Consider the following 13726-nt stretch of genomic DNA (forward strand, 5'->3'; position numbering starts at 1 on the left):
GCGGCTAACGGACGGCATTCTGGGGCCGGAAGTGGGGTGCACGCTGCGGGCTGGCAATAATGGCGGCGGCGCGGGGTGGTAAGCGGTAAGTTGAGAGTCTGAGGACGGATTCGGCCTTCCGGCGGGTGCTTCTATCCAAAGGGCCTCTCGTTAAGCACCTCCATGTTCCTGGTGCAGAGAGGCTGGGGCAAACCGGGCTGGCGGGGAGTCCTGACTCCGACGTCGTAACCCGCAGGCGCCTGGCAGAATTGACCGTGGACGAGTTCTTGGCTTCCGGCTTTGATTCGGAGTCTGAATCGGAGTCCGAAGGAGCCGCAGAAGCCGAGACGCGGACGGTGTGTGGAGCCGACCGGAGACTGGAGGGGCTAGGCGGGAGCCCCTCGTCCAGGTGAGGGGAGCGTCTCCCATGGGACGCCTGTAAAGCCAAAGCTTTTTCATTGTCCTGGCCCACCCATCACCTGGCCTCGGGACTGAGACCCAGGGACCTCCGGCTCCTCCCCCAGACCCGTCGGCTGTTTCTTGCTTTCTTCCAGTGTTTGCCGAGGCCTTGCTCGGTGACGAGCCTTATTTTATTTACTTACTTTTTTAGAGATTATTTATTTGGAAGAGAGAAGGCGCGCGCGCTCGGGGAGGGGACAGGCGCAGAGGGTGAAGGCGAGAGAGAGTCTCAAGCGGACTCCCCGCTGAGTACGTAGCCCTGTACCCCGAGATCACCGGCTTGAGAGATTAGGACCTGAGCTGCGAGCAAGTCAGACGCTTAACTGACCGAGCCACCCAGGCGCCCCGACAAACCTTATTTTAGGTGGTGGGCATACACTGGTCCATAATGAAAGGGTCCTTTTCTGGTTAGGCAGAGTTCACGCACCCCGGGTGAGCCAGATGTATGGTAGGTTAGAAAAGATAAGTGTGGCCAACAGTAAAGAAAAACACAAGGGGTTAGATAAATAGGGAGCATGTTGGGGGGCTCCTGTTGCTGTTTGGTGGAGAAGGACCTTTGAGGACATGGTAATTGAACAGAGACCTGAGGGAGAAAGCCACACAGACAGGGGACGAATGCTGTGGTGTTTCAGGTATCAGGAACAGCAGAGCTCCTGAAGTGGGGGCAGCTCTTACACAGGTGAGTGTCTAAGGAGGAGTGAGGGGGAGAGTAGTAGGAGATGAACCTGGAGAGATGATGGTGGAGTCGGACCTTGCAGGCCTTTTATAAGACATGCGGGTAAAATGGGAAATTATCTCCGGGTTTTGAGCTGTGAAGTAATGTCACATGACACATAGCACAAAGGGTCACTTGGGTTGCTGTGTTGAGAATAGGTTGGAGGTGGTGGGTACGGAGGTAGGGAGAGGCCACTATGGTAATTGAGAGAATTGAGAGATGGTGCTGGTTTAAGAGGAGGCATGACGGGCTTTGAAGGGGTTTTGCTGATGAGATCTTGTGGCACTTTGCATGCTGGGTATGAGACATAGAGAGGTTGTCTTTCACTTGAGTACCTGGAAAGGTAGGGTTACCGACACCTGAGGTGGAGCAGAGTGCCGGCAGAGCAAGTTTGGGAGAACCACAAGTTCAGTGTTGTACGTGTGGGGTTTGAAATGCAGGTGTTGAAGCGCGTATAGAGAGGCTGTTGGATATGTGAGTCTGGAGTTTAGGGGAGAGGGGGATCTGCTGAAAACTTAACCCTGGGAATCCGCCTGCCTTGGTTGTCAGTAGCTGTTGTGGAGGAGGCAGATCAAGCCCTGTAGCTTCTCTGTAGAGGATGGCAGGCTTACAGTGTGGAGGACAGGAAGCCTCATCCCACTTCCCCCACCTCTGTGGGCTGTACCTGCCCATTGTACTTGATGACCTCCACCTTCTCAGCCAGCATAAAGGTCAAGCATCTGAGCATAAGGACCAGCTCTCTCGGCTGAAAGACAGAGATCCCGAGTTCTACAAGTTCCTGCAGGAGAACGACCAGAGCCTGCTGAACTTTAGTGACTCAGACGGCACTGAGGATGAAGGGGAGCACCTCCACTCTCTGCCAGATACGCTGGAAGTGAGGACCTAGGCAGGATTGGTGGGGGCAGGGGCACACGGATGGCCTCTACATCCTGCTCCAGCCTGGCCCTCTGTCTGGTGCAGGAAGCAAGTGTGGAGGAGGAAGATGAGGAGGAGGATGGGGTCCCCAGAGGACTGAAGGGGAAGAAAAGGGATTCTACTCCTGTGACCCTTGCGATGGTTGAGAGATGGAAGCAGGCAGCAAAGGTGAGAAGTGGCATGGGGTGGGCAATTGGACATCACCCCCACCCCGCTTTAGGACTCTGCCCTGGCCTCATTCCAGTTACTTGGATCTGTGCAGTTGGGAGGAGGTAGGTGGGAGGAGCCCTTCTCTGAGTAGTGGCACTGGAGTCCTATTTAGCACCAAAGAATCTCACATAATTCTTTCTTGATGCTAAGAGGCTCCAGGATTGCACTATCTCCTTCGGTCAGAGATTCTAGGGGCTCTTCCTGTTCTCTTCCCTCAGTTTCTGTTTCAGGCTCCCTGTTGCCTGAAATCCACTATGGGCAGGACGTAGTCTCTGTGCCTTTGTCAGTCAGTGGAGCCAGAGCCCCTTTCCCAAGGGTTTTGCATTGGTTTCTGCAGGAAAAGGAAAGGACAGAAGGGAGAATTCTAGATACTACCTGTCATAGGTCACCATCCAGATCTGGGACCCTTAGTCTCTCCCCTATGGCCCTGAGCCAGGCTCCTTGCCCTTCCAGGAACATTCCGGACTCCTTTTTTTGCTCCCAGGATGTGGCTCCATAACTCTGCGTCCACCTCTGCTCCACATCTCGGACTGTGGGCAAGGGGTGCCTTTCTCTCACAAAGCAGGTTTCTGGAGGTCTGGTTGCCTCATGCTGTGTCTGACACAGCTGATTTCTCCCCCAACATTTTGGGTCTTCTTAACCCCTTTAGCATCACCTTACTCCAAAGCTGTTCCATGAAGTTGTGCAGGCATTCCGAGCTGCTGTGGTCACCACCCAAGGAGACCAAGACGGTGCTGAAGCCAGCAAATTCCAGGTCACGGACAGTGCTGGTGAGCTGGGCTGAGGGGACGTGGGGTACAGGCTCTCTGTTCCATCTTCTGTCCTGTGAATGGCATCTGTGGTCCCCTCATTGCAGTGTTCAACGCCCTGGTCACCTTCTGCATTCGGGATCTCTTTGGCTGTCTCCAGAAGCTGCTGTTTGGAAAAGTCCCAAAGGACAGTAGCAGGTGAAAGGGAGAGGGGAGGTAGAGGCCTTGTGATCTAGGAGCCCTCTCTAGACCCAACCAGGACAGAGAGATGTTGAAGATAGAGCAAGGCCCTTTGCAGGGTTCCTGGGAGAGGCAGGGCACTCAGGGCCAGTTGGGTGGCTCTGTCCTTCCTCCTTTCTCTTTTCTTTCTGAAAAGGTACATTCTCTACCCAGAATTTTTTAGGGGGCCCAGAGTGTGTGCTTGGCTCTGCACCACTGGTTTTCTAGGTCAGAATTCTCTCTTTTTTTGTTCTCTTTTTCTCTCTTTAATTGAATATCTTGTCCACTCCTTCGCTGTTTGCTCTGGGGAGGTGTGTGTGCCAGTAGGTAGGTGCTTCTTCAAAGCTGAGTTTGAGAACCTTAAGTTCTATGTTAGAGGTAGGTTGAGTAGAGGAGGCTGTGAAAGGTCTTCAGAGGGGAGAGAAGAGCAGCAGACCTTTGGTAAAAGGGAAGGGACATTTGCCTGAGAGGGTCCTGCAGCCGTATGACTAGGAGGTAGTAAGGTCATGAAAGGTCAGACTACCCCCAGACACTTGCCAGAGGAAAAGGGAAGGCTCCAGGGAAGGGTCCTGCTGTTACTACCTGGAAGGAGGCATGGAGCAGTGGCAGACCTGGAGGCAGGAGTGTCTGGGTCTGGGGGACGTTGCCAGGGCTGGACTCGTCATCAGGAGGGTGCAGCTTTGTGGAGGTGGCCATGTCGGGAGGGGCGGGGAAGCAGACAGACAGGTGAGTGTGGTGCTGGCTTCGGCCAGGCGTGGACTCTTGCGTGAAGGGGGCCGCTGCACTGGGAGAGGAGTCACCATGAGGGGTGGCGGATTTTGGGAGAAAGTGTGCACTGTGGGGGTTCACTCAGACGGGTGTGGGTTTGGTCTCTCTGCAGGGTGTTGCAGCCGTCCAGCAGCCCGCTGTGGGGGAAGCTCCGGCTGGACATCAAGGTTTACCTAAGCTCCGTTATCCAGGTGCAGTGCCCATGGGAGAGGGCCTGCTGTGTTCCATGGGGCCTGGCCACATCTGGTGGTCCAGTCCCTCCTTGTTTCCCAGACCCGAGTGGGTTTGGGGTCTCACAGCCTTCTCCTGCTTCCCCAGTTGGTGGCCTGCGTGGCGGAGGTGACGGTAGCAGCAGCCGTGCTCCAGCATGTCAGCAGCTCCGTGCCGTACTTCTTGACCTTCCCCAAGCAGTGCCGCATGCTGCTCAAGGTGTGCGGGCCCCTCCCCGTGTCGTTGGTGGGGGTGCCTGTCGCTCCCCTCAGACACGCCCTCCTCCTAGCTAGAGAGCGGGCGGCATCTGCGCCCATCCCCACCCTCCTCCCTGCTTGGCTTCTGTCTCCGTCAGTTCTCTACTCTTGGGGCTGCAAGGCCAGTCACGTAAGGTGGCAGCTTTCTGACATTTCTGACGAGAAACGAAGCAAGACGTACTTTTGTTGTTTTCTCATGTGCGGTTCTGGATACCGGTGTCACGTGTTTTTGTCGTACTGCCTTCACAGAGTTAGTTTTATGTTTTTATTACTCCTTAATTGAGTTCTGAGTGGTTCTCTCCTGAGGTGCTTTGGGAAGGTCTGTCTCCCAGCAGTGATCGGAGGGGCCTCTGGCTGGACTTGGGGAGGCTGGGGCAGGCAGTGACATCTTGCCTTCTGCAGAGAATGGTGGTCCTGTGGAGCACAGGTGAAGAGACGTTGCGTGTACTGGCCTTTTTGGTCCTCGTCAGGGTCTGCCGGCACAAGAAGGATGTCTTCCTGAGTCCTATCCTCAAGGTAGTGCAGGCCCAGGGCTCCTGCCTCTAGTGCCCCGAGTCTGTGTCCGTCAGGGTCTGGGTTGAAAGTCTTGGCCTGAGGGCTGGGGAGCTGCCTTTGTGGTTGGTGCCCTTTGTTGGCACTGTGGCTACGGGCTGACCCACACCGTCATCACAGTTTCCTCCCTGAGAACTTGGGGACAGTGACGGGGTGGGAGCTCTTGGCCCCCTGGGGCTCCACATGGACTACTCTGCACAGGTCTCTCCCTCAGTGGATGAGAACATAGGTATGGAGAGGGACAGGGACCCTGCTCCCCAGCTGCAAGCTTGGGGTGGCCTGTCTCACATGGAGTCCCTCTAGAAGCCCCTGCATAGGCCAGGCACGTACCTGGGACCCCTTCCCGGTCCCTCCACGGTGTCCTTGCCGCCTCCTGCAGTTGTTCATGCTGCAGCTTGCTTGGCACTCCACCCTACCCATGGGCCCCCTGCTCCCTGCACTGCAAACTTTGTGTGAGGTTGGTGGGTGTACGCCTGTGGAGGCTGAGCAGCAGCGGGGGGCCCAAGGAGCAGGTGCTGTGTAGGGGGAGGGGTCTGCAGCAGACGTGGCCAGACTGGTTCCTGCCGAGGTAGCAGCTCTGAGGGGAAGGCCCAGGTTCTGGTGGTGGCTTGGAGCTGGGTGGTGGGTACCTAGAGTCCTGGGAGCTCGGGTGGCTCTGACTGGGGTCTTTCTGGCAGCAAATGTACATCACGTACGTGAGGAACTGTAAGTTCACCTCTCCCAGCACCCTGCCCTTCATCAGCTTCATGCAGCGGACCCTGACCGAGCTGCTTGCCCTGGACACTGGCGTCGCCTACCAGCACGCCTTTCTCTATATCCGCCAGCTCGCCATCCACCTGCGCAACGCCATGACCACGCGCAAAAAGGTGTGCGGTTGTGCTTGTGGAGTGGGGGGCGGCCCCAGCCTGACCCAGCCGAGGGCCCGGGGCCTCCTAGAAGCCTCAGTCTCTTGGGAGAGACAGCCCAGCATCTTGGTGGGATCAGGGTCCTTGCCGGTGGGGGTCTTGGCAGTAGGTGGCGGGTGGGGGCAGCTCTGGGGACGGGGCGTGGGGTTGGGGAGGTGGGCACAGTGCTGCTGCTGGCTGGGATCCTGTGCACATGGTAGGTGAGGAAGAGCTGGGCCTTTCCGGGAGCCCTGCGCTGACCTGGAGATGGACTTCACTCTGCCCAGGAAACGTACCAGTCCGTGTACAACTGGCAGTTTGTGCACTGCCTGTACCTGTGGTGCCGTGCGCTCAGCACCGTCTGCCCCAGCGAAGCCCTCCAGCCCTTGATCTACCCCCTCTCCCAGGTGGTAATCGGCTGCATCAAGTGAGTCCGCGGCAGGGGCGGGGCGGGGTGTCGCCCTGAAGCCAAGGGAGGCCAGGGTTACAAGGGCTGTTGTGGGGCTCAGGGTCAGGGTTACACAGGGAGGCATCCTGGAGGGCCAGGAGGAGCTGCTTCTTTAGGAGGGTCTGGGCAATCCCTGGACCCTGGGGTCTGTTGTTTGGCAGTGCCCGAGGAAGGACTGGGGGTGGTGCTGTCTGGGGCCAGGTGTCCCAGACTCGTGCCTTCTGGGTGATGCTGGGTAGAAAAGGCTATGTGCAGTTGAAAGGAATTTGGTGTTTGGACAGAGCAGGGCTGTGTAGTATGCCACATGTCAGTTGTGACTCCTGAGCTTTGGTCTGTGGGGGCAGGGACTGGAGTTGCTGCATGGGGCCTGGTGACTGCCATTGTTGGCCAGGACGGGTCACCCCTGAGCTCCTGAAGAGGGGAGCCTTGAAAGCATGGAGGATGGAAGAAGGCAAGCCTTGAATGAACCATCTCTTTCTGTTGCTCTCCTGCATTAAAATGAAATTAAGTCAAAAGTCATTTGGGGTGTTCCCTCACCCTGACAGTTGAGTGAGGAGACAGGTCCTTAAGACCAGGATTTCAGTCGGGGCATTTTGTTCTGCCATGTTCTGTCTGGAGGAATCAGAAGGGGCAGGTATGGCCACTGACCCTGACAGAAATGAAGTTAGAACCCCATGGGTGGGAAAGGGTCATGGGCAGCCAGGCCAGGAGGGTGAGGCTGGTTTGTGGGGCCTCGGAGGCTCAGGCCTGTGCTCACTCCGCTTTTCCGTGCTCCCAGGCTGGTCCCCACTGCCCGCTTCTATCCCCTGCGCATGCACTGTGTGCGTGCTCTGACACTGCTCTCGGAGAGCACCGGCACCTTCATCCCAGTGCTGCCCTTCATACTGGAGGTGAGAGGGTACGCACCACGTTGGGTGGGGAGGGTGGTCCAGTGCCTCTTCTGGCTGTATGTGGCCTGTCTGTTCTGAGACAGTACTTCCTGAGTGCTGGTTTTTTCATTCATAGGGCAGGTTCTGGGAGGGCATTTGCTCTGTGCGGTGCCTTGCTACCCGCCCAAGGTGGTGGTGTGTGTGGGTAGGCTGGAGTGGCAGTGAGGACATGGACAGCTGCTCTGCAGGGCTGGCCTGAGGGTGCTGCTTTTAGGGCACACTTGGGTCTGTCCGGTCTATTACAGTGAGCAGGAGAGCTGGGCCAGAAGCCTAGGGCTGATTCCAAAGCTGCGTTTCTTTTCCTGCACACTCCTGTGTGCATTTGTACGTACGTGGACATCTGTGTGTATACATGTGCGTGTGTGTACTTGCAATCCTGCACATGCGTGTAGCTCAGGTAGGGGAAGGTGGTTTGACTAAAGCCCAGAAATCCACTAGGGGTTAGGTCCCAACCCACCATATACTTAGGCTTCACATCTTCCTGTTGGAGAGGCCTCAGTGTGGTGTGCCGTGTGTCCCAGGGCTGTGTAGGAGAGAGAAGGGAGCCCCTGGAGGGTTCCTATTCTGATTTCTTTTAATTTCGCACAGCTCTTGTACTGACTGACCCCTTCCTCAGCATGCCACAGCTCTGCTTGGCATGTCCCTTCACACCCAGGGGTGCAGGTCTCTCCTTTCCAGAGAAAACAAGTCAGGAGGCAGTTTCTGCCCTTCCCTTCCTGGGTGGGTGGGAAGGGGTATTGAGAGCAGCCTGCCCCCCCCCCCCCCCGCCCCCGCCGACCTCAGGCTGAGCCAGGTTCGAGAAAGGGCAGCGTTCCCCCTAGGGAAACACTTTGTTATTACCACAGTCATGGGTGCTTTTCATCTGGAGATGCGTTGAGCTCAGCTGAGAACCATCATCCCCGGCCTTGTGGTATCTTCAGTGTTGGTCACCCATCCCCTTCAGGACAACATCCTGGATCACCTCTGCAAGGGTGGTGAGGAGGGGCCAGGCATGGCTTCCACTCTGCTGCCCCAGGGCACCCTGCAGCCTTCAGCATTCGGACCTACGGGGGGCTTCTCCAAGATGTGGAGGCCTACGTACGCAGCCTGTGGTCTATGGAGGATGAGGGAGTGGTTGCTCCCAAGCCCTCATCTGAGATTTCCCTTCGGGATGCAGCCCTGGGGTTGGCATCAGGCTTCGGGGTTGCAATTACGGGTGAGAACAGTGCGGTGGCAGTGGCTTTGTGCAGGAAGGACCTTTCTTTGGTCTCTAGATGCTGATTTTTACAGCTTCGTGGCCTAGTCTTAGGAGAGAGTCAATAGCGTGTGTGCTCCTGGTCCTACTCCCATCGGCCAGAACTCCACTCTGGGATAAAGTGATTCCCTTGGAGGCCAGAGCTCTGCAAGGCAGGGGGTCTGTGGGGCCACAGGACTGGCACTGCATGTGGCTGCTTGTCCTTGGTTCCAAAATGGGTCTCTAAGGACCCAGGGTATGGATGGAGTGTGTGGTACAGTGGGGCACGGGGCACAGCAGCCCAGGCTGATGTGGCCTTGGGACAGGTTTTCCAGCAGGTCGACTTTAACAGGAGACCGGGGCGCATGAGCTCCAAGCCCATCAACTTCACCGTGATCTTGAAGCTGTCCAAGGTTAACCTGCAGGAGAAGGCGTACCGGGTGAGGCTGGCCTCAGGCCTCCTGTGGAGGTGCTTGGGGAGGTGTCTTGGATGGGGGTCACAGCCAGATGTCATAGGGCACTGAAGTCAGTGTGTAGGGTGACAGGAGTCAGATGAGTGTGGACAGGAGGGGGCTCGCTGCCCTCCAGAGTTTATGTGGACCTTGCTGGGTCTCTTGGGGTTGGGGGCGTAGTGTCCCTTGGCCTCAGCCACATTGAGTGTGCATGTGGCTTCCTGGGAGGCTGTGGAGTCACATCCTCTGATTTCCACCCTGGAGAGTGAGCGGACACATTGGACTGCTTTGGAAGAGCGCCGGGCTCCCAGCACCCACTGCCCCCCCCCCCCCGCCCCCGACATTCTCCTTTCTTCCCTGCTGCCTCAGGATGGCCTGGTGGAGCAGCTGTATGACCTCATCCTGGAGTACTTGCACAGCCAGGCCCACAGCATTGCGTTTCCTGAGCTGGCGCTGCCCGCCGTCCTCCAGGTGTGTACCCACTGTCTGGCTCCCCCTTCCCTTCCCAGATCCCTCGAAGGCCTGCCCTATACCAGACGAAGCTGTCTGAATGGGCTTGGCTTCCCGTTTACGTCATGACCAGAGGGAGGAATCCTTGTCGCAGCCACACGGGGCCAGTAGCAGAACCTGACCTCTGTCAGAGGTCCATTTGCTTTCAGCCCAGATGTTTCCCATCTCAAGGAGGCAGGTGCCTCTCATGGGAAGGGCCAGGTGGCACTGCCTGTTCCTGTCTGGCCCTGGTGGGCAGAATCGGCCCCGCACCATCGTAGGGGTGGGGCTGCTCACACCAGAACTGCACCCGGCTCAGAGGCCTGTCCAGACACAGGTGTGGCTGTGTGTGCAAGGCTTTATTTCTGGACTCCAGGTCCCAGAGATCATAGTCTAGAACGGGGCTTAGCAAACTGTTCTGGTAGAGTCAAACGGTAAGTATTCTAGACTTCACAGTCACGTGATCTCTCACTGCTCAGGTCTTCGAGTTGACGTATAAAAAACCCACAGAAATACATAAGTGAATGAGCGTGGACATGGACCAATACAACTTTATTTACAGAGACAGGCTGAGGGTGGGATTTGACTTGGAGCGTAAATCCATGCTGTCCCACTGCTGCCTCCGGGCCTCTGCCTGGCCTGTGGGATGGGCCAGCTGCTCTCCAACCCCGACAGGCCCAGGCCACAGAGGTCATGCAGCAACCCCCCCCCCCCAGTCTGGTGTGTGCACGAGGGCCCCCCAAGGGCAGATGTGCACTGGAGCTGTGAGACACATGAACCCATGTTCTCTGCTCCCCCATCACCTCCCTGTGGTCATGTGTGACCCAGACATTGTGGGGTGCAGAGCAGCACTGTGTCTGGACCTTGACTGAGCCCCCTTCCTTCTGCAGCTGAAGTCCTTCCTCCGGGAGTGCAAGGTGGCCAACTACTGCCGGCAGCTGCGCCAGCTGCTGGAGAAGGTGCAGGAGAATGCGGATTACATCTGCAGCCGCCGCCAGGGGGCCCCCTTTGGTGTGGCTGACCAGCACGCAGTGGTCAGTTGGGAGCTTGGGAGGAGGCGTGGGCAGCACTTCCTGAGGGCACAAGTCCATGCAGGGCTGGGCTTTGGAGGTTTGCCTAGGGTGGGACGTGATCCTGAACCTCTCCCCACAGGATGCCTGGGAGAAGCAGACCCGAGAGGAGGGGACCCCTCTCACCAAGTACTACAGCCAGTGGCGGAAGCTGAGGGAGCGAGAGGTCCAGCTAGAGATCAGTGGCAAAGAGCGGGTATGTCTGCAGGGGACATTTGTTGGGGGGCAGGTGTGGGCATGACCACCTGGTTTGTTCTGAGACAGGGATCTAGCTCCCTGGCTGTGACTTTAAGACCAGAGTGGGGAAGGGGGCTTGTGGGAGAGGACAGTCCTAGGGACAATGTCAGCAGGATGGTTGGGGCCTGTTCCCAGCTGCAGCCTGTCCTGTGGCTGCTCTGAAGGGGCAGATATCATGCAGAACTGGGTAGTCGGGGCTTTTCTCGTGACCTTCAGGAGGAGGTCACTGGAGGCCAGACTCGCTGGGGATTTTGGCGGAGTGAGTGGCTAGACTGACCTTGGACACCAGGAGGATAGGCAGAGAGGCACAGGAGGGACTATGCCTCTGAGTCTGGACCCACAGTGGGTATGGGATGGTGTGACTTGAGGGGACCAGCTTCATGCTGAGTGGCATGCCTGTGACTGGCTGTGTCCCTGCACTGATATCATTATGGGTCTGCTGTTGTTTCTGGGACTGATGGTTGAAGATTTGGAGACAGAAAAGTGAGGGGCTACAGCTGGGCCTCCAGCCAGTGGGGGCGGCTGTACCTTTGATGGCACTTTGTGGCCAGTGTGTGGTTGGGGCCTCCTCACCTGCCTGGCAGGGCGGCTGTCCAGGAGTCCTATCCAGTGATGCTGACCAAGAGCTGGCTAGAAAAAGTGGCCAAGCAGAGTCTTTGTGTGGAGGACCGGTTGGGAGGCGAAGCTTGAAGGGGAACGGAGAAGGCAACGGGGCACTGGGTTTGGATGAAGCCTGTCTTTGGGAACGCGAGGGAGAGGGAGACGGTAGATGTGGTCAGGGTTCTTGCTGTGTGACGCATGATGTGGCCTAGCTGTGGCTGTGGGCTAAGCCTTGGGCCGTGGAGGGTGGGGCTCAGGGCTGAGACAGGGCAGGTTGGGGACTGGGCTAGCGTGGGCTCTCAGAGCCACGTGACCACCCTCACCTCCTACTCTGGTTCCGGGTCCTTCCAGCTGGAAGATTTGAACTTGCCAGAGATAAAGCGACGGAAGGTGGGAGACAGTAAGAATGAAGACAGAGTGGAATTTAAGGATCTGTTTGACCTGGACAGTGATGAGGAAGATAGTACCATGGGCTTCTCAGAGAGAGGTAGGGGCCTGAGCTCCCTGTGGGGAAAGGGGAAGGTGGACCTGGAAGGCTTCCTTAGACACCTCATGGAACCAGAAGAGGGGTGCCAGCTTCCACCTTAGTGCTCATGTTTGCTGGGGCCCTTCTCCCACCACTCTGCTTGCTTTGGGGTGAGGGCCTCCTGGAATTGGAACACATGTCCCCAGACCTTGTTTCCTGGCTCCCACTATTTGCTGGGCACTTGGGAATCCTCTCCACCTGCCCAAAGGGGGCCTGAGGGAAAGGTGGGTGGGTGTGGGGCTGTGAGCCTGGCCCACCCTCCTACATTAGCTGCCCCCACTGTGCATTTGCTGGCAGGCCCACTCCCATGGGCTCTTCTCCTTGGTCCCCAGGGATGCTTGGGTCCCCAAAAGCTTGTCAGGGGTTAGAGGAGGAGGATGATGAGGATGACGAGGACGACGAGGACGAGGATGGCAGCTGTAGCAGCCAAGAAGAAGCCGGCAGTTCAAAAGGTAAGTGGTTCCTGGGGGTGAGGGGTGGTGCTGTGGCCCTTTGAGCCTATCTGTCCAGGAGCCCAAGGCTGTCATGGGCATGGGTGGGTGGGTGGGCGGGCAGGGCCATTGGGTGGGAGGATGGCTCTAAGCTGGGCCCATGCCCCTCCTTGGGGATGCCAGGCCAGCTGCTCTCTTCTCGCTGGTTCTGGCAGCCAGTAACAGTGGCACCAATACATTAATTAGGGCTGTGATTAATAATCACAGTGATGAATAATCGCCAAGGCTGGCTTTTTCCTGATAAAGCAGAGTTTATGTAGCCTTGGTCTCTCCTTGCAGATGGAGGCCCAGACACAGAGGCGGGCCTGGACCTCCGGGAGCTGTGGCGGCTGGCCCAGGGACCGGAGGATGAGTTACAGGATCTGCAGCTTTCTGAGGAGGACTGAGGGCTGCCGGCTTGCGGACCTGTGGGGACTGCTGTGCAGCAGCTCCCACCTCACCAGGCAGTTGGGCATGTAGCTTCTTGGTTGGCCCTGAGCCCCGAGGTCAGGACCCATGCTGTGGGGGAAGGGCAGTACAGGGTGGAAGGGGCTTTATTTTTACAACATGAAAGACTAGAAAGTGCCGAGCCCTGTGCAGATCCCTGGCGTGGTGGCTGTGGGGATGGAAACCAGCCCCGGGGGAGCCCGTCTAGCTGCACCCCACAGTGTTGGGTTGGATACATCCAGCCCGTGCGAGAAGCTGATCTGGAGTGGTACTCTGCCCCGACCTGTCCCCCGATGACAGGGTACCGAAAGCCTCGCAGAGAGCAGTCCCAGTTCCAGAGAGAGCTAGCGGGCAGGGCCACGGCCAGTGCGGCGTGACGTGCCTGCTCTGTCATTCTTTGGCTTGTCTGCAGGCACCCAGGATGCAGACTCCCCAGGCCTGGGCTCAGGTTTGGGTCCCCAGGCCGTCTGCACCTGGCTCGACTGCCACCCCCAGAAAGTTTTGGAAGCTCTTCCTCTTAAGTCACATTTTTCTTTTAAAAATTCTTTGTGTGTTTGCATCCAAATCCGAAAGGAAAGCAAGCTGTGGGGTGGGTCTTTTGCATCAGAGCTGCTGGCACTGAAGGACTTCGGGGCCAGGGTGGCTAACCCCCCAGTTCAGCACAGAGGCTGGGGGGGCTCTGCAGGCCCTGGGAGCAGAGCCACACTTCCATTCTCTTGCTTGGGCGAGGCTCGGCCAGCAGGGGGGTGCCCCCCCCCATAAGGGGAGGGGGCCATTGCTGGGGACAGGGGCTGCTCCCCAGAGGTGAGCTCCCGCTCTGGGGCCTGCAGTGTTGGTGGCTGCAGGGGCAGAGCCACAGGGAAGCTGGCCATGTAGAAGACTCGGCCTAGGCGCTTGGCCACCTGTGGAGAGATGGGCCTGGGTGGAG

At 57.7% G+C, this 13726-nt stretch overlaps 2 protein-coding genes across 5 annotated transcripts in view; one reads left to right on the forward strand and one right to left on the reverse strand.

Annotated features, from left to right (window-relative positions):
• Positions 1 to 12940, forward strand: NOC2L (NOC2 like nucleolar associated transcriptional repressor). Of its 2 annotated transcripts, XM_045798216.2 has the most exons (19): positions 1 to 85; positions 236 to 388; positions 1853 to 2027; positions 2114 to 2236; positions 2928 to 3048; positions 3135 to 3225; positions 4127 to 4205; positions 4333 to 4443; positions 4884 to 4997; positions 5711 to 5899; positions 6205 to 6344; positions 7144 to 7255; positions 8834 to 8947; positions 9329 to 9430; positions 10339 to 10482; positions 10601 to 10714; positions 11707 to 11842; positions 12214 to 12333; positions 12652 to 12940. In XM_045798216.2, exons 1-19 carry the CDS (start codon positions 60 to 62, stop codon positions 12756 to 12758), a joined length of 2271 nt encoding a protein of 756 aa, XP_045654172.1. In that variant the 5' UTR covers positions 1 to 59; the 3' UTR covers positions 12759 to 12940. The 2 variants fall into 2 exon arrangements, with proteins under 2 accessions (XP_045654172.1, XP_087714683.1); XM_087858557.1 differs by lacking the exon at positions 8834 to 8947.
• Positions 9970 to 13726, reverse strand: part of SAMD11 (sterile alpha motif domain containing 11) — a 24152-nt gene continuing 20395 nt past the window's right edge. For all 3 annotated transcript variants that reach the window (XM_087858556.1, XM_045798201.2, XM_045798192.2), the window contains one exon: positions 9970 to 13700. In XM_087858556.1, coding sequence (XP_087714682.1) covers positions 13402 to 13700 — 299 coding nt within the window. In that variant the 3' untranslated portion in view covers positions 9970 to 13401. The remainder of the gene's footprint in view (positions 13701 to 13726) is intronic.

Source organism: Ursus americanus, chromosome 33 (assembly GCF_024610735.1).
Source record: "Ursus americanus isolate L20-20 chromosome 33, mUrsAme1.1.p, whole genome shotgun sequence".
In the NCBI taxonomy this organism is placed as follows: Eukaryota; Metazoa; Chordata; class Mammalia; order Carnivora; family Ursidae; genus Ursus; species Ursus americanus.

What these genes read in the sequence shown, in the direction of transcription:
- NOC2L (XM_045798216.2), top strand. Translation starts at nt 60, where the DNA reads ATGGCGGCGGCGCGGGGTGGTAAGCG. An exon ending in GATGGAAGCAGGCAGCAAAG is followed by an intron (nt 2,237 to 2,927) that starts GTGAGAAGTGGC and finishes TAACCCCTTTAG; the next exon opens with CATCACCTTACTCCAAAGCT. An exon ending in TCCTGAGTCCTATCCTCAAG is followed by an intron (nt 4,998 to 5,710) that starts GTAGTGCAGGCC and finishes TCTTTCTGGCAG; the next exon opens with CAAATGTACATCACGTACGT.